The sequence below is a fragment of the Eleutherodactylus coqui genome, chromosome 2 (assembly GCF_035609145.1).
Source record: "Eleutherodactylus coqui strain aEleCoq1 chromosome 2, aEleCoq1.hap1, whole genome shotgun sequence".
Classification (NCBI taxonomy): Eukaryota; Metazoa; Chordata; class Amphibia; order Anura; family Eleutherodactylidae; genus Eleutherodactylus; species Eleutherodactylus coqui.
This window is the reverse complement of record NC_089838.1, coordinates 292,054,856-292,077,695: the sequence shown is the minus strand read 5'-3', so window position 1 is coordinate 292,077,695 and position 22,840 is coordinate 292,054,856. Positions and strand designations below refer to the sequence as shown.

Sequence of the window (22,840 nt, the reverse complement as noted above, 5' to 3'; positions counted from 1 at the left end):
ACGCACGACATTACTACCTCAGCTGTGTTGGGCAATGCAATGGGATATTTCTATGTACCGCCGGTGGCTTCCTGGCACCCACCCAGGCAGTGGGTCCACAGGGAGTTAAACCTACATGTGTCCACTTGTAAAGAATCCCAGTCTGACTGGGGCATGCAGTGTGGGCCGAAGCCCACCTGTATTACGCACGACATTACTACCTCAGCTGTGTTGGGCAATGCAATGGGATATTTTTGTGTACCGCCGGTGGGTTCCAGGGAGCCACCCATGCTGTGGGTCGACAGGGACTTCACAATAGGGAGTTGTACCTGCCTGTGTCTATGAATTAAAAAGCCCGGTCTGACTGGGGCATGCAGACACCTTGACAGAATGAATAGTGTGTGGCACATAGGTTCCCCATTGCTATGCCCACGTGTGCAGCTCCAGATGGCGGTGGCACAGGATTCTATTTCTCATTGCTTCTGTACAGCATTGTGGGCTATCGCTCCGCCACTTTTAAAGAGGGTCGCTGCCTAGCCGTGCCAACCTCTGCAGTGTATGCCTGCGGTCCCTCGTCATGGCAGACGCAATTCTAAATAGACATGAGCGTGGTGTGGCATGAGGGCAGCTGAAGGCTGCGCAGGGACACTTTGGTGTGCGCTGTGGGGGGGAGGGGGTGCGGTTGGGCAGCATGTAACTCAGGAGAAGTGGCAGTGGAGTGTCATGCAGGCAGTGATTGTGCTTTGTTGGAGGTAGTGTGGTGCTTAGCAAAGGTATGCCATGCTAATGAGCGCTTTTCAGAAGTAAAAGTTGTTGGGAGGGGGGGGGGGGCCCACTCTTGCCGCTATTGTGGCTTAATAGTGGGACCTGTGAACTTAGGATGCAGCCCAACATGTAGCCCCTCGCCTGCCCTATCCGTCACTGTGTCATTCCCATCACTTTCCTGAATTGCCCAGATTTTCACACATGAAAACCTTAGCGAGCATCGGCAAAATACAAAAATGTTCTGGTCGCCCATTGACTTCAATGGGGTTCGTTGTTCGAAACGAACCCTCGAGCATCACGGGAAGTTCGTTACGAATAACGAACACCCGAACATTTTGGTGTTCGCTCATCTCTACTCATTACCTATTTATTCTTATATAGAAGTAATTCCGCTGCCCTTGGAAATCAGACAATAATATGTAATGGGGTATAAGATCCAGGGCCATAGCTATAGGGAGTGTACCTGGTTGGTCCCTGGTTTCTGAGAAGACTCTCCACCACTTAAGAAGACACCATAAATGCAGATGATCGGTAGGGCGCCCAGGAACTGTAAGTTTTATCCTTGGATAGACCCTCCAGCATGACCAACCAATCATTCTCTTGTCTTCTCATAGGGCCACCTTTTCTTTTGTTCACCTTCAAAATACTTCCTCAGCCAACTCACTCAAGTATATGTAATCTGAATTGGGGATTTAATAATCTTTCACCAACTATCCTATGTTTATGGTCAGCTTAATATTATAGTTGATAAAAACAATGTACATGTCATTCTTCTAGTAGGAAAACATGAGCTAAGAAAATTACCACATATGAAAGTTCAAAATATATAGAACTATTTTCAAATAAGGACTAACACTAGAGATGAGCGAACGCGTTCGTCCGAGCTTGATATTCGTGCGAATATTAGGGTGTTCGGGATGTTCGTTATTCGTGACGAACACCATGCGGTGTTCTGGTTACTTTCACTTCCTTCCCTGAGACGTTAGCGCGCTTTTCTGGCCAATTGAAAGACAGGGAAGGCATTACAACTTCCCCCTGCAACGTTTAAGCCCTATACCACCCCCCTGCTGTGAGTGGCTGGCGAGATCAGGTGTTCGCCTAATATAAAAGTCGGCCCCTCCCGCGGCTCGCCTCAGATACGGTGTGAGTTAGATGAGGGACAGTGCTGTTTGTACCGGAGCTGCTGTAGGGAAAGAATTGGTAGTTAGTGTAGGCTTCAAGACCCCCAAAGGTCCTTATTAGGGCCACTGATAGCTGTGTGTTGGCTGCTGTTAGCAGTGGGATTTTTTTTTCTTCTCAAAATCGGCTCTGCAGAGCGTTGCACCTGGCATTAGGGACAGAAGTGCTGCATAGGCAGGCAGAGTGTTAGGAGTGAGTGTAGCCTTCAAGAACCTCAACGGTCCTTTCTAGGGCCATATTTATCCATGTGCAGTACTGTCCAGGCTGCTGTTAGCTGTGCTGCATTTTTTTGGGGCTTCTCAAAATCGCCTCTGCAGAGCATTCCACCCTCCATTGATACTGCAGGGAAAGAATTGTATAGGCAGGGCCACAACACAGTTATTATTCATAGAATATACGCAGTGCTGCCTGTTGGTGGGAAAAAACTGAAAACAAATCTATTTGTCCAGCCTCTGTCCGTCCTTACGCCTGTGGAGACGTGTGAGCTGCGTGAAAAACATTGCTAAATCATACGCAGCCAGCTACGCTTTACTGCTGGGTTCGCCATTTGCTTTCCTTAATTGGGAAAAAAAATACCTGCTCTCCAAGAGTTATAATAACTCTGCTACCCTCACGTTCTGTGACACATAAGCAGGGACACAGCACAGTTATTACACTTCTCATGTTCATTGAATATACGCAGTGCTGCCTTTTGGTGGGAAAAAACTGAAAACAAATCTATTTGTCCAGCCTCTGTCCGTCCTAACGCCTGTGGACACGTGTGAGCTGCGTGAAAAACATTGCTAAATCATACGCACCCAGCTACGCTTTACTGCTGGCTTCGCCATTTGCTTTCCTTAATTGGGAAAAAAAATACCTGCTCTGCCAGAGTTATAATAACTCTGCTACCCTCACGTTCTGTGACACATAAGCAGGGACACAGCACAGTTATTACACTTCTCATGTTCATTGAATATACGCAGTGCTGCCTGTTGGTGGGAAAAAAATGAAAACAAATCTATTTGTCCAGCCTCTGTCCGTCCTTACGCCTGTGGAGACGTGTGAGCTGCGTGAAAAACATTGCTAAATCATACGCACCCAGCTACGCTTTACTGCTGGGTTCGCCATTTGCTTTCCTTAATTGGGAAAAAAAATACCTGCTCTGCCACAGTTAATAACTCTGCTACCCTCACGTTCTGTGACACATAAGCAGGGACACAGCACAGTTATTAAACTTAGATAATTCATTCACTAGAGGCAGTGGGGCCTTTCGTTTTCCAAAAAGGGCAAAAATTATATTTGGCCTGCAGTCTTGCGCCAATTTATTTCCTGCCTGTGAAATCAAATCACTGGTAATACAGCATGCTGAGGGGTAGGGGTAGGCCTAGAGGACGTGGACGCGGCCGAGGACGCGGAGGGCCAAGTCAGGGTGTGGGCACAGGCCAAGCTCCTGATCCAGGTGTGTCGCAGCCGACTGCTGCGCGATTAGGAGAGAGGCACGTTTCTGGCGTCCCCACATTCATCGCCCAATTAATGGGTCCACGCGGGAGACGGTTATTAGAAAATGAGCAGTGTGAGCAGGTCCTGTCCTGGATGGCAGAAAGTGCTTCGAGCAACCTATCGTCTACCCGCAGTTCTGCGCCGTCCACTGCTGCCAATCCGAATCCTCTGTCTGCTGCTCCTCCTTCCTCCCAGCCTCCTCACTCCACTACAATGACACCTGCTCAGGAGCGGGAACACTCCCAGGAACTGTTCTCGGGCCCCTGCTTAGATTGGGCAGCAGCTGTTCCTCTCCCACCAGAGGAGTTTATCGTCACTGATGCCCAACCATTCGAAAGTTCCTGGGGTCCGGGGGAAGAGGCTGGGGACTTCCGCCAACTGTCTCAACAACTTTCTGTGGGTGAGGAGGACGATGACGATCAGACACAGTTGTCTTGCAGTGAGGTAGTAGTAAGGGCAGTAAGTCCCAGGGAGCAGCGCACAGAGGATTCGGAGGAAGAGCAGCAGGACGATGAGGTGACTGACCCCACCTGGTGTGCAACGCTTACTCAGGAGGACAGGTCTTCAGAGGGGGAGTCAAGGGCATCAGCAGGGCAGGTTGCAAGAGGCAGTGCAGTGGCCAGGGGTAGAGGCAGGGCCAGACCGAATAATCCACCAAGTGTTTCCCAAAGCGCCCCCTCGCGCCATGCCACCCTGCGGAGGCCGAGGTGCTCTAAGGTCTGGCAGTTTTTCACAGAGACGCCTGACGACCGACGAACAGTGGTGTGCAACCTTTGTCGCGCAAAGCTCAGCCGGGGAGCCAACACCAACAGCCTCACCACCACCACCATGCGCAGACATATGATGGCCAAGCACCCCGCAAGGTGGGACAAAGGCCGTTCACCGCCTCCGGTTTGCACCCCTGCCTCTCCCCCTGTGCCCCAACCTGCCACTGAGATGCAACCCCCCTCTCAGGACACAGGCACTACCGCCTCATGGCCTGCACCCACACCCTCATCTCCGCTGTCCTCGGCCCCATCCAGCAGTGTAGTTCAGCGCACCGTTCAGCCGTCGCTTGCGCAAGTGTTCGAGCGCAAGCGCAAGTACGCCGCCACGCACCCGCACGCTCAAACGTTAACCGTCCGCATCGCAAAATTCATCAGCCTTGAGATGCTGCCGTATAGGGTTGTGGAAACGGAGTCCTTCAAAAGTATCATGGAGGCGGCGGCCCCGCGCTACTCAGTTCCCAGTCGCCACTACTTTTCCCGATGTGCCGTCCCAGCCCTGCACGACCACGTCTCCCGCAACATTATGCGCGCCCTCACCAACGCGGTTACTGCCACGGTCCACTTAACTACGGACACGTGGACAAGCACAGGCGGGCAGGGCCACTACATCTCCCTGACGGCACATTGGGTGAATTTAGTGGAGGCTGGGACAGAGTCAGAGCCTGGGACCGCTCACGTCCTACCCACCCCCAGAATTGCGGGCCCCAGCTCGGTGGTGGTATCTGCGGAGGTGTATGCTTCCTCCACTAAAGCACCCTCCTCCTCCTCCTCCTCCTCTGTCTCACAATCAAGATGTGTTAGCAGCAGCATGTCGCCAGCAGTCGGTGTCGCGCGGTGTGGCAGCACAGCGGTGGGCAAGCGTCAGCAGGCCGTGCTGAAACTACTCAGCTTAGGCGATAAGAGGCACACGGCCCACGAACTGCTGCAGGGTCTGACACAGCAGACCGACCGCTGGCTTGCGCCGCTGAGCCTCCAACCGGGCATGGTCGTGTGTGACAACGGCCGTAACCTGGTGGCGGCTCTGCAGCTCGGCAGCCTCACGCACGTGCCATGCCTGGCCCACGTCTTTAATTTGGTGGTTCAGCGGTTTCTGAAAAGCTACCCACGCTTGTCAGACCTGCTCGTAAAGGCGCGCCGGCTCTGCGCACATTTCCGCAAGTCCCACACGGACGCTGCCACCCTGCGCACCCTGCAACATCACTTTAAGCTGCCAGTGCACCGACTGCTGTGCGACGTGCCCACACGGTGGAACTCTACGCTCCACATGTTGGCCAGGCTCTATGAACAGCGTAGAGCTATAGTCGAATACCAACTCCAACATGGGCGGCGCAGTGGGAGTCAGCCTCCTCAATTCCTTTCAGAAGAGTGGGCCTGGTTGGCAGACATCTGCCATGTCCTTGGTAATTTTGAGGAGTCTACCCAGGTGGTGAGCGGCGATGCTACAATCATTAGCGTCACCATTCCTCTGCTATGCATCTTGAGAAATTCCCTGCAAACCATAAAGGCAGCTGCTTTGCGCTCGGAAACGGGGGCGGGGGAAGACAGTATGCCGCTGGATAGTCAGGGCACCCTCCTGTCTATTTCTCAGCGCGTACAGGAGGAGGAGGAGGAGCATGAGGAGGATGAGGAGGAGGGGGAAGAGACAGCTTGGCCCGCTGCTGACGGTACACCGGCTGATTGCCTGTCATCCTTTCAGCGTGTATGGCCTGAGGAGGAGGAGGAGGATCCTGAAAGTGATCTTCCTAGTGAAGACAGCCATGTGTTGCGTACAGGTACCCTGGCACACATGGCTGACTTCATGTTAGGATGCCTTTCTCGTGACCCTCGCGTTGCACGCATTCTGGCCACTACGGATTACTGGGTGTACACACTGCTCGATCCACGGTATAAGGAGAACCTGCCCACTCTGATTCCCGAAGAGGAAAGGGGTTCGAGAGTGTTGCTATACCACAGGACCCTTGCGGACAAGCTGATGGTAAAATTCCCAGCCGACAGCGCTAGTGGCAGAAGGCGCAGTTCCGAGGGCCATGTTGCAGGGGATGTGCGTAGATCGAGCAGCATGTACATCCCAGGCAGTGCAACAGTCTTTAAGGGCCTGGCCAGCTTTATGGCTCCCCACCAAGACTGTGTCACCGCTCCCCAGTCACGGCTGAGTCGGCGGGAGCACTGCAAAAGGATGGTGAGGGAGTACGTAGCGGATCGCACGACCATCCTTGGTGACGCCTCTGCCCCCTACAACTACTGGGTGTCGAAGCTGGACACGTGGCCTGAACTAGCCCTGTATGCCCTTGAGGTGCTTGCTTGTCCTGCGGCTAGCGTGTTGTCGGAGAGGGTGTTTAGTGCGGCTGGGGGAATCATCACAGATAAGCGTAGCCGCTTGTCAACCGACAGTGCCGACAGGCTAACACTCATCAAGATGAACAAAGGCTGGATTTCGCCAGACTTCTGTTCTCCACCAGCGGACAGCAGCGATACGTAAGCAATACGTAGGCTGCACCCGCGGATGGAAGCTACGTTCTCTCTCACCATCCAAAACGGGGACATTTCTGCTTCATCAATCTGTGTCTAATATTCCTCCTCCTCCTCCTCCTGCTCCTCCTCCTGAAACCTCACGTAATCACGCTGAACGGGCAATTTTTCTTAGGGCCACAAGGCTCACTCAAATAATTTTTCTGAACAATTTTTATAAGTTTCAATGCGCTTAAAAGCATTGGAACTTTAACTTGAACCAATTTTTCGTTACACTGGGCTGCCTCCAGGCCTAGTTACCACTTAAGCCACATTAACCAAAGCGATTAATGGGTTTCACCTGCCCTCTTGGCTGGCCATGGCCAATTTTTGGGATGTACATTAGTACTGTTGATACAGCAATTTTTGTGGGCCCTCGCCTACAGTGTAATCAAATTAATTTTTAGCCCACCTGCATTACAGCTGACGTTACCTCAGCTGTGTTGGGCAATGCAATGGGATATTTTTGTGTACCGCCGGTGGGTTCCAGGGAGCCACCCATGCTGTAGGTGCACACTGAGTTTTTAATACTTCTGTACACTTCTAAAGAACCCGTCTGACTGGGGCATGCAGTGTGGGCCGAAGCCCACCTGTATTACGCACGACATTACTACCTCAGCTGTGTTGGGCAATGCAATGGGATATTTCTGTGTACCGCCGGTGGCTTCCTGGCACCCACCCATGCTGTAGGTGCACACGGAGTTTTTACTACATCTGTACACTTATAAAGAACCCCAGTCAGACTGGGGCATGCAGTGTGGGCCGAAGCCCACCTGCATTAAGCACGACATTACTACCTCAGCTGTGTTGGGCAATGCAATGGGATATTTCTGTGTACCGCCAGTGGGTTCCAGGGAGCCACCCATGCTGTGGGTCGACAGGGACTTCACAATAGGGAGTTGTACCTGCCTGTGTCTATGAATTAAAAAGCCCGGTCTGACTGGGGCATGCAGACACCTTGACAGAATGAATAGTGTGTGGCACATAGGTTCCCCATTGCTATGCCCACGTGTGCAGCTCCTGATGGCGGTGGCACAGGATTCTATTTCTCATTGCTTCTGTACAGCATTGTGGGCTATCGCTCCGCCACTTTGAAAGAGGGTCGCTGCCTAGCCGTGCCAACCTCTGCAGTGTGTGCCTGCAGTCCCTCGTCATGGCAGACGCAATTCTAAATAGACATGAGCGTGGTGTGGCATGAGGGCAGCTGAAGGCTGCGCAGGGACACTTTGGTGTGCGCTGTGGGGGGGAGGGGGGGCGGTTGGGCAGCATGTAACCCAGGAGAAGTGTCAGTGGAGTGTCATGCAGGCAGTGATTGTGCTTTGTTGGAGGTAGTGTGGTGCTTAGCAAAGGTATGCCATGCTAATGAGGGCTTTTCAGAAGTAAAAGTTGTTGGGAGGGGGGGGGGCCCACTCTTGCCGGTATTGTGGCTTAATAGTGGGACCTGGGAACTTGAGATGCAGCCCAACATGTAGCCCCTCGCCTGCCCTATCCGTCACTGTGTCATTCCCATCACTTTCCTGAATTGCCCAGATTTTCACACATGAAAACCTTAGCGAGCATCGGCGAAATACAAAAATGTTCTGGTCGCCCATTGACTTCAATGGGGTTCGTTGTTCGAAACGAACCCTCGAGCATCACGGGAAGTTCGTTACGAATAACGAACACCCGAACATTTTGGTGTTCGCTCATCTCTAACTAACACCACTCTTACACATGATCTAGTTGAAGATCATACATGTCAAATATAAATCATAAACTACTTGGAGTTAATAAACTCATTATAATGTAATGAACACATAGGAAAATGAAATAATGTCCTACAGAATAGATGACCAGCATTTGCAAAGCTGTTCCAGTCCAATTCTCTGTATCAGGGGGAGTGCTGTAACTTATACTGTCACTTCTAATCCCTTGTTGTTTTCTCAATTGCAGGTGGATGTTGGCTTAAAACTTCTCTCTGTTATTGGTCTCAGTTTATCTCTTGTCTGCTTGTGTCTTTCTTTTCTCACCTTCATCCTCTGTCGGTCATTGAGAAGCGCTCACACTTCTGTTCTAACAGTTCTTTGTGTATGTCTCTTCTTGGGCCAACTTCTCGTCTTGGTGGGTCTTCAACAAACCTCAAATAAGGTAACTATGGTTTCAACTATTTTAGAATTTCTGCAAGTTTTCTACAAACAATGGTGGTGTCACTTTTTTCTCCTTCAGGTCTCAGTAAGACGTCAGTTCATTGTCTGTTTATAGTTACTTTGAAGAGGTTTCCAGGATTAGAAAAACATGGCTGAGATCTTCCAAAAAGAATGCCAAGCCTGTCTACTGGTTGTGTGTTGTATTGCAACTTAGACCATTCACTTCAATGTAGATGAGATGCAATACCAGACACAAACAAAAGAAAGCAGCCATGTTTTCCTAATTCTGGATGACCTTTTTCTAACACTGAACAATCTTAAAGTTCTTAAAAAGGTTTTTTGGGACTAAGATATCTGATTGGTGGGGTTCTGCTGCCTGGGACCTCCAACAATCAGATGTTTAAAAAGGCATTTTATCAGGCCTGTGACATTATGTTTATCAGTCATGCTACCTAAGAGCAGCTCAGTCTCATTGAAGTTAATAGGATAGAGGTGCTATACCATGTACAGTGCTGGGCCTGGTATGCAGTGAAGTTGCCTTGGCACACGCATGAGTGCTGCAGCCACTTCAAACAGTTGATTGATGGGGTCTGATCTGATATTGATGACCTATCCTGAGGTTAGATGATCAATATCTTAATTCTAGAAAAGTCTATTAAGATCGCACATGTTCTTATCTTAGTTTAATTTAAACCTCATTCTGATTTCATTTTTCCCTCTCTCATCCTTATTATCTTTATTTCAGATCCTCTGTTCGGTGATTGCAGGCAGTCTGAAATTCTTCTTCCTGTGTGCATTTTGCTGGATGTCTCTTGAAAGCATCCTTCTCTTTTTGACTGTCCGAAACCTGCAAGCTCTGAATTATATGAACTCTCAACGCTCTCATTTTCCATATGTCTGTCTAGTTGGGTTTGGAATACCCTCTATTATAATAATTGTCTCGGCATCATTATATCCAGATATGTATGGGGAGGAGACACAGTAAGTTCCATCATCAAATCGAGAGAAATATAGGTTCAATAAAACCAATAACCCTCCTAAATATCTCCAGTGGTCAATTGGGTAATAGCTGAAGCCTGAAAAACCCTGAAGAGCCCACTAGAACTATAGATGGGGTAGATTCTTTAAAACTCAACTGCTGAAGGGGCTATGAAGTAACTATTAATTCAAGGTGATCTTAGTTCACCCTACCCTTGAGTGCCGTACTAGAGTTGTCTTTTTACCATCTTCTCTGGTAACCTTTCTTGGAAAAACTCATTATAATTGCATTGTATTAGACAAAACAATGAAGTAAAGCACCTCTCTGGCCCTAGACAAACCAAGATGGAAGCACAAATTCTCTGACTAACTGATGCACACCGTCTATTGGTTGTCTAAGACACAAAACATTGTAATGATTGTCCAATGCTGCTCATATGAGCAAGGCCGGCCAATCATTACAGCATGCAGTGTCTTAAACTACTGATGCAGAGTGTTAGGTAGTCAGAGAAGCGATGCGGCCATCTTGGTTATTCAAGGGCTAAAGGGTCCCTTTAATGAAAAACTTATGATGACCACTTGGGTTTTTTTTCTTTTTTTGCCTTTAGTTGCTGGCTCAAAATTGATTATGTCTGGAGTTTCCTTGGTCCGGTCTGCATGTTTATCATTGTGAGTATATAGTATCAGCCTCAGCATCCCCTCCTGGTATATCTTGATCACTCACAGATATCACTCACTTCTTCTTCTCTATGACTCTTCCGTTAGATCAATTTCATTCTCTTGGTCCTCACATTCTGGCTCCTTAGGAAGAAGTTGTCATCTCTAAACTCTAATGTCTCCACTCTAAAACATACTCGGTAAGTCCAAGACGGAAAAATAAAATCTGGTCGAATGCCAGTCAGAAGTCACTAGTGGGAAAGTTCCATTTTTGGCTCTAAGGTTATCAAATATATAAGTACAGATATAGCAAATCTTAACTTGACATTTTGAGCTATCTTAATATCAGTGCACTCAATACTCGCACAATTGCGTAATACGCTGTGCATTTCCTTGGGTAAAAGAACAGATATGGAGCAAAGAAGGCTAAAATAAAAAATCATGGCACATGGGTATCCAGCGCCCATGTTAACTGGCCCTCTGAGCACGAATAGTACAGAAATATGTGCAAAAATACGCTCGTGTGAGGCTGCCCAAACTATGACATCACTGTGTTATACAGTAATGTTTAGGTTTCAGTAATTCATTTATGCTGACCCCCTCATCTAATTTGGATTAAATTTATTGGAACTCAAGTAAATTGGGCAAGGGCATAGCTCTGGGACATATTCATTAGGGTGGGAAGGTAAAAAGAAGCGTACTCAGGTCAGGTGCTGTTCAAAGTCTACATAAAAAAAGGTGTGTGATAGAGATTAGTGCCAAATAAGGGTTAATTTTCAGGGTTAAAATCAGACAATATAATAGCACAATTTAACTCTTTCCTTCCCGCAGCTTATTGACGTTCAAGGCCTTTTCCCAGCTCTTCATACTAGGCTGTACATGGATCATTGGCTTCTTTCAGTTCGGATCTGGATCCATTATTGCATCCTATATCTTCACCATCTGCAACAGTCTCCAAGGAGTGTACCTCTTCATTGTACATTGTCTACTCAACCACCAGGTCATGTGACTTTCATCGCCTGCTATTTCCACCATCTTTCCAATATGATCACAATCTGCTTCCCTCAATCAGGGATACTGAAAATAACTCTGTTCTTCTTGCCTTTACTTCTAGGTTCGGGAAGAGTACAGCAGAGCATACCGCAGGCTTTACTCTAAGCAGCCTGTGTCGGAGACCATGTCTGGTAGTACCATACCCATGACTATAAAACCGGTAAGTCTTAGTATTGTCTAACATCTTACTCTCTGCTGAAGTATAGCATTAGTCTTTTCAAGCTAGGTTATCACAGTTAGAGTCTCCTGCATGAATTTATCCCATAATCTCATGTCCCATAAATTGTGTTAAGCACATCCTATAAGGGTCATCTTACCCATAAAACCCTAATTATATATTCCAGACTCAAAAATTAGTTTTTCCATTTTTGTGCCTTTTTCCTCCTTATTCAAATAATCACTAAAATACCTTGCATTGTCTGCTTCCATCAAGGTTTCTGGCATTTATTAATTCTATGTTTTTTTAGGTTCTCCAGTTGTAAACTATTGATGGTCTACCCTCAGCATAAGCCATCAAAAGTAGATTGGCAGAGTTTCGCCACCTAGGACCCTCACTGATCGCTGGGTTAATGTACTTGTGCACTGAGCTTATTTCTACAGGAAGCAGACAGCTTCATTCCCACTGCAGTGGCCAGGCTTGGTATTACTGACAAAGTTCCCATTGAAGTGAATAGGAACTCTGCATGTGATACCAAGTCTGACCACTGCAGTGGGAATGGAGCTATATGCTTCCAGCAGAAATCAGCTGAGTGTACAGGTGCCCCAATCCAATGAATAACTATTATGTGGGAGTTCTCGGTGGCGGACTCCTGCCAATCTAGTACTCATGGCCTATTCTGTGGATAGACAATCAATAACTTACAGCTGGATAACGCTATGAAATAGCAATTTTGGAGAATCATTTTCATAATGCTGTGTTATGCAGTTCCTCTGTTATTACTACAGCAAACGTATGCATAAATCAAATACTAACTGTGACTATTCCTCTTGTCAATGGGCTTTGTCCTTGCACTGACACTGTCCAATCAGTGTTGACAATATTCGACTGTGTAGGACTAGAGATGAGCGAGCACCAAAATGCTCGGGTGCTCGTTACTCAGGAAGAAATTTTCGCGATGCTCGAGGGTTCGTTTTGAATAACGAACCCCATTGAAGTCAATGGGCGACCCGAGCATTTTTGTATATTGCCGACGCTCGCTAAGGTTTCCATTTGTGAAAATCTGGGCAATTCAAGAAAGTGATGGGAACGACACAGCAACGGATAGGGTAGGCGAGGGGCTACATGTTTGGCTGCATCTCAAGTTCCCAGGTCCCACTATTAAGCCACAATAGCGGCAAGAGTGCCCCCCCTCCCAACAACTTTTACTTCTAAAAAGCCCTCATTAGCAATGCATACCTTAGCTAAGCACCACACTACCTCCAACAAAGCACAATCACTGCCTGCATGACACGCCGCTGCCACTTCTCCTGGGTTACATGCTGCCCAACCCCCCCCCGCAGCGACCCTCTTTAAAAGGGGCGGGGCGATAGCCCACAATGCTGTACAGAAGCAATGAGAAATATAATCCTGTGCCACCGCCATCAGGAGCTGCACACGTGGGCATAGCAATGGGTAACCTATGTGCCACACACTATTCATTCTGTCAAGGTGTCTGCATGCCCCAGTCAGACCGCGGTTTCTTATAAATAGTCACAGACAGGTACAACTCCGCAATGGGAATTCCGTGTGCACCCACAGCATGGGTGGCTCCCTGGAACCCACAGGCTGTACATAAATGTATCCCATTGCAGTGCCCTGGACAGCAGAGCTAATGTCAGATTAAATGCAGGTGGGCTTCAGCCCACACTGCATGCCCCAACCTGACCGGGGTTTTTAATTCATAGACACAGGCAGGTACAACTCCCTATTGTGAAGTCCCTGTGGACCGACAGCATGGGTAGGTGTCAGGAAGCCACCGGCGGTACATAAATATATCCCATTGCATTGCCCATCACAGCTGAGGTAATGTCATGTTTAATGCAGGTGGGCTTCGGCCCACACTGCATGCCCCAGTCAGACTGGCGTTCTTTCGAAGTGGACACATGCAGTTACAACTCCGTATGAACCGACAGCATGGTTGGCTCCCTGGAACCCACCGGCGGTACATAAATATATCCCATTGCAGTGCCCAGCACAGCTGAGGTAATGTCCTGTTTAATGCAGGTGGGCTTCGGCCCACACTGCATGCCCCAGTCAGACTGGGGTTCTTTAGAAGTGGACACATGCAGTTACAACGTGTGGACCAACAGCATGGGTGGGTGCCAGGAAGCCACCGGCGGTACATAAATATATCCCATTGCAGTGCCCAGCACAGCTGATGTAACATCAGCTTTAATGCAGTTGGGCCAAAAATTAATTGGATTACACTGTAGGCGAGGGCCCCAAAAAATTGGTGTACCAACAGTACTAATGTACGTCAGAAAAATTGCCCATGCCCAACCAAGAGGGCAGGTGAAACCCATTAATCGCTTTGGTTAATGTGGCTTAATTTGCAACTAGGCCTGGAGGCAGCCCAGTTAAAATAAAAATTGGTTCAGGTGCAAGTTTCAACGCTTTAATGAGCATTGAGACGTATAAAAATTGTTTACAAAAATTATATGACTGAGCCTTGTGGGCCTAAGAAAAATTGCCAGTTCAGCGTGATTATGTCAGGTTTCAGGAGGAGGAGCAGGAGGAGGAGGATGAATATTATACACAGATTGATGAAGCTAAAAGGTCCACGTTTTTGATGGTGATAGAGAACAATGCTTCCATCCGCGGGTGCAGCCTACGTATTGTTTAGGTATCGCTGCTGTCCGCTGGTGGAGAAGAGAAGTCTGGGGAAATCCAGGCTTTGTTCATCTTAATGAGTGTAAGCTTGTCGGCACTGTCGGTTGACAGGCGAGAACGCTTTTTCTGTGAGGGTTCCCCCAGCCGCACTAAACACCCTCTCTGACAAGACGCTAGCCGCAGGACAAGCAAGCACCTCCAGGGCATACAGCGCGAGTTCAGGCCACGTGTCCAGCTTCGACACCCAGTAGTTGTAGGGGGCAGAGGCGTCACGGAGGACGGTCGTGCGATCGGCTACGTACTCCCTCACCATCCTTTTACAGTGCTCCCGCCGACTCAGCCTTCACTGGGGAGCGGTGACACAGTCTTGCTGGGGAGCCAGAAAGCTGTCAAAGGCCTTAGAGAGTGTTCCCCTGCCTGTGCTGTACATGCTGCCTGATCTCCGTGCCTCCCCTGCTACCTGGCCCTCGGAACTGCGCCTTCTACCACTAGCGCTGTCGGATAGGAATTTTACCATCAGCTTGTCCGCCAGGGTCCTGTGGTATAGCATCACTCTCGAACCTCTTTCCTCTTCGGGTATGAGAGTGGAAAGGTTCTCCTTACACCGTGGGTCGAGCAGTGTGTACACCCAGTAATCCGTAGTGGCCAGAATGCGTGTAACGCGAGGGTCACGAGAAAGGCATCCTAACATGAAGTCAGCCATGTGTGCCAGGGTACCTGTACGCAACACATGGCTGTCCTCACTAGGAAGATCACTTTAAGGATCCTCCTCCTTCTCCTCCTCAGGCCATACACGCTGAAAGGATGACAGGCAAGCAGCATGGGTACCGTCAGCAGTGGGCCAAGCTGTCTCTTCCCCCTCCTCCTCATGCTCCTCCTCCTCATCGCGCTGAGATATAGACAGGAGGGTGCTATGACTATCCAGCGACATACTGTCTTCCCCCGGCTCTGTTTCCGAGCGCAAAGCGTCTGCCTTTATGCTTTGCAGGGAACTTCTCAAGAGGCATAGCAGAGGAATGGTGACGCTAATGATTGTAGCATCGCCGCTCACCATCTGAGTAGACTCCTCAAAGTTTCCAAGGACCTGGCAGATGTCTGCCAACCAGGCCCACTCTTCTGTAAACAATTGAGGAGGCTGACTCCCACTGCGCCGCCCATGTTGGAGTTGGTATTCCACTATAGCTCTACGCTGCTCATAGAGCCTGGCCAACATGTGCAGCGTAGAGTTCCACCGTGTGGGCACGTCGCACAGCAGTCGGTGCACTGGCAGATGAAACCGATGTTGCAGGGTGCGCAGGGTGGCAGCGTCCGTGTGGGACTTGCGGAAATGTGCGCAGAGCCGGCGCACCTTTCCGAGCAGGTCTGACAAGCGTGGGTAGCTTTTCAGAAAGCGCTGAACCACCAAATTAAAGACGTGGGCCAGGCATGGCACGTGCGCGAGGCTGCCGAGCTGCAGAGCCGCCACCAGGTTACGGCCGTTGTCACACACGACCATGCCCGGTTGGAGGCTCAGCGGCGCAAGCCAGCGGTCGGTCTGCTCTGTCAGACCCTGCAGCAGTTCGTGGGCCGTGTGCCTCTTATCTCCTAAGCTGAGTAGTTTCAGCACAGCCTGCTGACGCTTGCCCACCGCTGTGCTACCACGCCGCGCGACACCGACTGCTACCGACGTGCTGCTGATGACACATCTTGATTGCGAGACAGAGGTTGCGTAGGAGGAGGAGGAGGGTGGTTTAGTGGAGGAAGCATACACCGCCACAGATACTACCACCGAGCTGGGGCCCGCAATTCTGGGGGTGGGTAGGACGTGAGCGGTCCCAGGCTCTGACTCTGTCCCAGCCTCCACTAAACTCACCCATTGTGCCGTCAGGGAGATATAGTGGCCCTGCCCGCCTGTGCTTGTCCACGTGTCCGTTGTTAAGTGGACCTTGGCAGTAACCGCGTTGGTGAGTGCGCGTACAATGTTGCGGGAGACGTGGTCGTGCAGGGCTGGGACGGCACATCAGGAAAAGTACATTTGAAAGCCTCCGTTTCCACAACCCTATACGGCAGCATCTCCAGGCTAATAAATTTGGCTATGTGCACGTTTAACGCTTGAGCGTGCGGGTGCGTTGCGGCGTACTTGCGCTTGTGCTCCAACACTTGCGCTAGCGACGGCTGGACGGTGCGCTGAGAGACATTGGTGGATGGGGCCGAGGACAGCGGAGGTGAGGGTGTGGGTGCAGGCCAGGAGACGGTAGTGCCTGTGTCCTGAGAGGGGGGTTGGATCTCAGTGGCAGGTTGGGGCACAGGGGGAGAGGCAGCGGTGCAAACCGGAGGTGGTGAACGGCCTTCGTCCCACCTTGTGGGGTGCTTGGCCATCATATGTCTGCGCATGCTGGTGGTGGTGAGGCTGGTGGTGGTGGCTCCCCGGCTGATCTTGGTGCGACAAAGGTTGCACACCACTGTTCGCCGGTCGTCTGCACTCTTAGTGAAAAACTGCTAGACCTTTGAGCACCTCGGCCTCTGCAGGGTGGCATGGCGCGAGGGGGCACTTTGGGAAACAGTTGGTGGATTATTCGGTCTGGCCCTGCCTCTAACCCTGGACACCGCACTGCCTCTTCCAACCTGCCCTGCTGCTGCTCTTGCCTCCCCCTCTGAAGATCTGTCCTCAGTAGGCGTAGCAAACCAGGTGGGGTCAGTCACCTCATCGTCCTGCTGCTCTTCCTCCGAATCCTCTGTGCGCTCCTCCCTCGGACTTACTCCAATTACTACTACCTGAGTGATAAACAACTGTGTCTCATCGTCATCGTCCTCCTCACCCACTGAAAGCTCTTGAGACAGTTACCGGAAGTCCCCAGCCTCATCCCCCGGACCCCGGGAACTATCCAAAGGTTGGACATCGGTCACGACAAACTCCTCCAGTGGGAGAGGATTCGGAACCATTGCTGCCCATTCTGGGCAGGGGCCCGAGAACAGTTCCTGGGAGTCTGCCTGCTCCTCAAAATGTGTCATTGTAATGGAGTGAGGAGGCTGGGAGGAAGGAGGAGCAGCAGCCAGAGGATTCAGAGTTCCAGCAGTGGACTGCGCAGAACTCTGGGTGGTCGATAGATTGCTGGATGCACTTTCTGCCATCCACGACAGGACCTGCTCACACTGCTCATTTTCTAATAAAGGTCTACCGCGTGGACCCATTAATTGTGAGATGAATGTGGGGACGCCAGAAACGTGCCTCTCTCCTAATCCCGCAGCAGTCGGCTGCGATACACCTGGATCAGGAGCTCGGCCTGTGCCCACACCCGGACTTGGGCCTCCGCGTCCTCGCCCGCGTCCACGTCCTCTAGGCCTACCCCTACCCCTCAGCATGCTGTATTACCAGTAGTGCAGAAACAGGACACTGTAATTAAATGTGCCGCTTATTGGCCTGTGGTTGGAGGCTGACTTTGCTTACGGAACGCACAGCAGAGCCAGGAAAGAATTTTGCGCAAGCCTGCTGTAACACTTAGCTGGCTGCGTATGAATTAGGACAACTACCCCCAGCAGAGACGCAGTACACTGAGGACGGTCACAGGCAGCCCAAATAGATTTTTTTTCCGAATTTTTTTTGGAAAAGCCCACTGAATAAAGACAGTATATCTCTTTCACCTTTTTCACTGTCCCTGCCTCAGCACTACTGGCCCTATACTATGAAAAATTACTGCAGTGCAGACTGTTTCCCTCTGGACAGAATGACAGCGGTGATGTAAGAGGCAGCGCAGAGCCAGGAAAGAATTTTGCACAAGCCTGCTGTAACATTTAGCTTGCTGCGTATGAATTAGGACAACTACCCCCAGCAGAGATGCAGTACAGTCAGGACGGTCACAGGCAGCCCAAATAGATTTTTTTCCCCAAATTATTTTGGAAAAGCCCACTGCCTATATAGACTGTATATGTCTTTCACTGTCCCTGCCTCACCACTACTGGCCCTGGACTATGTAAAATTACTGCAGGACGCAATGCTCTGTTCCGCCAATATACAAAAAAAAAAAAAAGTGCAACACTGCAAAAAGCAGCCTCAACAGTACTGCACACGGTCAGATGTGGCCCTAAGAAGGACCGTTGGGGTTCTTGAAGCTTAAAATCAATCCTAACACTCTCCCTATAGCAGCTCCGGCATCAGCAGCACTTTCCCTAATCTCTGTCAGAATGCATCTGTGGCGAGCCGTGGGAGGGGCCGATTTATATACTCGGGTGACACCTGATCTTGCCAGCCACTCACTGCAGGGGGGTGGTATAGGGCTTGAACGTTGCAGGGGGAAGTTGTAATGCCTTCCCTGTCTTTCTATTGGCCAGAAAAGCGCGCTAACATCTCAGAGATGAAAGTGAAAGTAACTCGAACATCGCGTGGTGCTCGGCTCTAGTAACGAGCATCTCGAACACGCTAATACTCGAACGAGTATCAAGCTCGGACGAGTACGTTCGCTCATCTCTATGTAGGACACACCCTATTGACAAGAGAAATAGTAACAGTTAGTATTTGATAAAAATAACATGTTGAAATCAGTTTAAAAAAGTTTTATTAACCCCTTAAGGACATGGCCTATTTTGGCGTTGAGGGCCAAACGATTTTTGGTAGATTTTCATCTCCATTTTTCAAAAGCCATAACTTTTTTACTTTTCTGTTGACGCGGGCATATAAGGGCTTTTTTTTTTGCGTGGCAAACTGTAGTTTTTATTGGTGCCATTTTTGGGTACATAGACTATATTGTAAAACTTTTATTATTTTTTTTATGATCGTAGGGAGAGAAAATGCATCAATGCCATAGATTTTTTATTTTTTTTAAAGCAGTAATATTGCAGCATAAAGTACACACTACATTTTTTTCTGCGGGCTGGTACGGTTACAACGATACCAAAATTCTTATATTTTTTTAGGCTTTTCCATTTTTCTGCAATAAAAACCCTTTTTTTGTAAATCTTTTTTTTATTAAATCGCTGCATTCAAAGTCCTATAACTTTTTTATTTTTCCATGGACGGAGCTCTGTGAGGGCTTAGTTTTTGAGAGACAAGCTGTTGTTTTTATTGGTACCATTTGGGGCTACATATGTTTTATTTATCACTTTTTTTGGGAGGTAAAATGTTAAAAATCTGTTTTTTAGCTTTTTTTTACGCTTTTGACTGTGCAGGATAAAAAGTGTGTTTGATTTATTTTACAGGTCTTTACGGATACGATGCTACCAAATATGTGGGATTTTTTTATGCTATTATGAGGAAAAGCATAAAAAAGTGCTTTTGTTAACTTTTTTTTACATTTTTGTACATTATTTAGATTTTTTTTACACTATTTGTGTCCCTCTGCGGGATTTACACTGTAGCACCGATGATCGTTACGATAAGGCATTGCAGGACTTCTCTCCTGCAATGCCTTATTGCTTATACAGTTATCATAGGCTCTGGCAATACAGGACGCCGGTATCTGGCGTCCTGTTGCCATAGCAACCAGCCGGGCTCCCTGTTGTGAACCCTTTCGCTGTCACGATCTACTTAGATCGTGTCAAGGAAGGGGTTAACAGCGGGGGTGCATCTCCAATGCACCCCCGCTGTTGCAGCGGGAGGCCGGCTATCAGTGACAGCCGACTCCCGCTGCCGGATAGCACGAGATCTGTCATGATCTTGCAGCTATTCCTATGACGTAAGGGTACATCATGGGGAGGGAAGGGGTTAATTATTTAAAAAAATAAAAGATAATAAAAGTTTTGAAAATAAATCTCTTGCCATTTTTATAATCTAACGAAAACTCAAAGACATATTTGGTATCACTGCAATCATAAAAGCCCTATCTATCAAAGTAACGCTTTAATTACTTGGGTCAGGAGGGGTGTCATGGCTCCTTAGGGAAAGCATCCAAAAAGTGTGTAACACCTAGAGGGTGAGTGGGTCGGGGGATGGTATAGTCTCTCTCCAAAGAGAGCACCCAAAATGGATGTGGGGACACCTAAAAGGTGAGCACTCTACAAGGTGAACCTGCTGAGAAAAAAATAAACAAACGCCAGAATTGCTCTTTTTTGATCACCCTTTCTCAAAAGAAAAAAAAATGCAATAAAAAGTTATCAAAAAGTCATATGAACTCCAAAATACAAATACAAATCTAGCAAAAAATGAGCCCTCACACAACTATGTCGATGGAAAAACAAAAATTTATGGCTGTCAGAGAATGGCAGAAGAAAATAATTTTATTATAGCATAGCAGGCATGTGTGCCTCAGGGTCCTCTTGCTCAGGAATGATGACCCCTTATTGAATGGAGGCGCAGCACCCTGGAGATCTCTCCTGGTCCGCCCGCATTCATTCATAGTACACAGGCAGTCATTCATAGATTAATGATTGCCTGTTTATATGAACGATCATCCTTTGGCTTTTATGTTTGCATTTACTGAACGAAGAATGATAAGCAAACGAATTATCATTCATCATTCAGTTATTGGCAGCGTTTATACTGAAAAATTGCGGCGATCCGCCCGTGTTCCTGCACGAATCTGACCGCTGCACTGTAGGTGCGAACGACTTTCCGCACCAGCTGGTGAAAGAACACATGGCCGGCAATCGAGCCGGCCATGCAGAGAGTCATCCGCACACGGTGCGGCCGTCTCATCGGCAGGAACACAGGCGGATTGGCACCCGTGTGTCTGAGCCCTCAGTTTGCACAATCCACAAAACTGCATAAAAAGCATTCAATGTGAAAGGGCCCGTATTCTAAAACATACTTTGAAAATACAATCAAAACGGAGCTTGGAGTCACAAGGTCTCACCCCGCCCAGTTCGGTTGACTGACAGGACTCTCCCTGTTTGTGTCTATTTTGGATATACTCCACTAGCCTGTAATATAGTTTACAATATTACATATACATTGCTGTAGTTACCCAGATTACCCAGTAATGTATTGTGACACCTTCACAGAGTCAAGTCTCAGAGTCCTCAAAAGAAGAGCCTTCGTGCAGCTGGGAGAAGAAGGAATTACGAGAATGAATGGACTCAACTCTCCTGCACCATATGCATGAAAATTCCAGTGTGAAGTTCACAGAGCCCGGGATGAACAATATGAAGACATTAGGGCGCCCAGAACAAATTACCACCTTCACAGAGACGAGAACAAAATTGTATTCATCTCAGCTGCCATTATGTTGGTGAAGACAGGGAAGCTGTGTCAGAATTGGGTCCACCAAAGGAAATGATTCAGCAGATCATCCTCCATCTGTACAGAACATGCGCACATTAACTTTTACTTGCATTATAATCTTTGTGGATATCTTTTGTACACACATATCATCAATAAGGTCCAATGGGTTATTTGTAAATCACTTCTAAATGCAGGTGTCTTCTGCTGGACCGTTGGGATCCTAGGATCCACTGGAGGATCATCTGCTACATGATGGGTTATTCCAACACGGCAGTCACACTATTAGTCTATGCAAATCATATGTAAATTGCTGTAGATCCATACCATAAACTTGTGAAAAGTTCTAATAAAGTTGAAGTCTCCATTTTTTATTTATGTTGTATGTAAATTTATATTGCAATCAAAACTACAGTGGAGCTGTAGAGAGTCTGCTGTTTTCATAGCGATACAGAATCTTCACTAGTTTGTTGAGTCACTAATTCTGAAAGTGAGAGTATCCTGTCTTCTGCTCCTAGTGGAGAGAAACTGGTCCGGTAACACTAATAAAGTTCAGTAGATGGGAGTTACAGAAAACACTAAGAGTATTTGTGCTCTAGAGCAGTGGTTCTCAACCTTTTTCAGCCCAGTACCCCCTTTAGGTATTGAGATGGTGGCAAGCACCCCCCAAGCCTTACTAGTTTAAACCCAGTCAAAGTTTACCTTGTTTACAAAGTTAAAAGTACAAACTAAAATACTGAATACCTTTTTTGGTAAGTTTTATAGTGTTTAACAGATTAGCATTAATTGTGAAAAACTACGAAGTCACAGTGGTATGTAATATCTATATTAGTCCAAAGTTGAGGCCATCACAGATATAGAATTTAAAATTTCACTTTTATTTAGAATTAATATATAAAAAGGGTCAGGGCCTACTAACAAAACAAAACATAGAACATATAACACAAGACAGACAGATCCACGCCAGTGGAGTCCCGGGGAATATAGGGGAAGGAGAGAGGATCTCAACAACTCCCGTATATTCTTTCCCAGAGAAGCACCAAGAGTCATTATTTAAAAGACTTTTATGTGTAAGAAGTTTAGATGAATGTCTTTTGGTGTATTACACTTTATTAAATGGTGCGTTTCTTGTACTTTTTTTCACCATTTCTCACATGAAAACTCTCCAAGACAATAAAGTGAGAGTTTTATTGGTATAGCTCATGTACAAGAAATTTCTGTTATTACATAGATATAGTTGTTGCTCGAAGGATGAGAGCTTTTTATTTTATTGCTCATATAGAGAACTTCTGCTTTTGCTCAACAATAAGAGCTTTTTTAGAGTTTGTTTTTGCTCGTATAGAAAGCTTCTGCTTTTGCTCGACGCGTTTCTGTATCGGAAATGACCGATAGTTCATCAGGAGCTGGGCAA

The 22,840-nt window shown here is 48.0% G+C and overlaps 1 protein-coding gene across 1 annotated transcript in view; it reads left to right on the top strand.

Annotated features, from left to right (window-relative positions):
• The window catches only part of LOC136612696 (adhesion G protein-coupled receptor E3-like), a 114,657-nt gene extending 92,854 nt beyond the window's left edge, over positions 1–21,803 (top strand). The window contains exons 13-19 of the mRNA XM_066593225.1: positions 8,610–8,804; positions 9,549–9,784; positions 10,390–10,450; positions 10,547–10,638; positions 11,270–11,438; positions 11,553–11,651; positions 21,213–21,803. Of these exons, the coding sequence (XP_066449322.1) occupies positions 8,610–8,804; positions 9,549–9,784; positions 10,390–10,450; positions 10,547–10,638; positions 11,270–11,438; positions 11,553–11,651; positions 21,213–21,281 (921 nt within the window). The 3' untranslated portion in view covers positions 21,282–21,803. The remainder of the gene's footprint in view (positions 1–8,609; positions 8,805–9,548; positions 9,785–10,389; positions 10,451–10,546; positions 10,639–11,269; positions 11,439–11,552; positions 11,652–21,212) is intronic.
• The last annotated feature ends 1,037 nt before the right edge of the window (positions 21,804–22,840 follow it).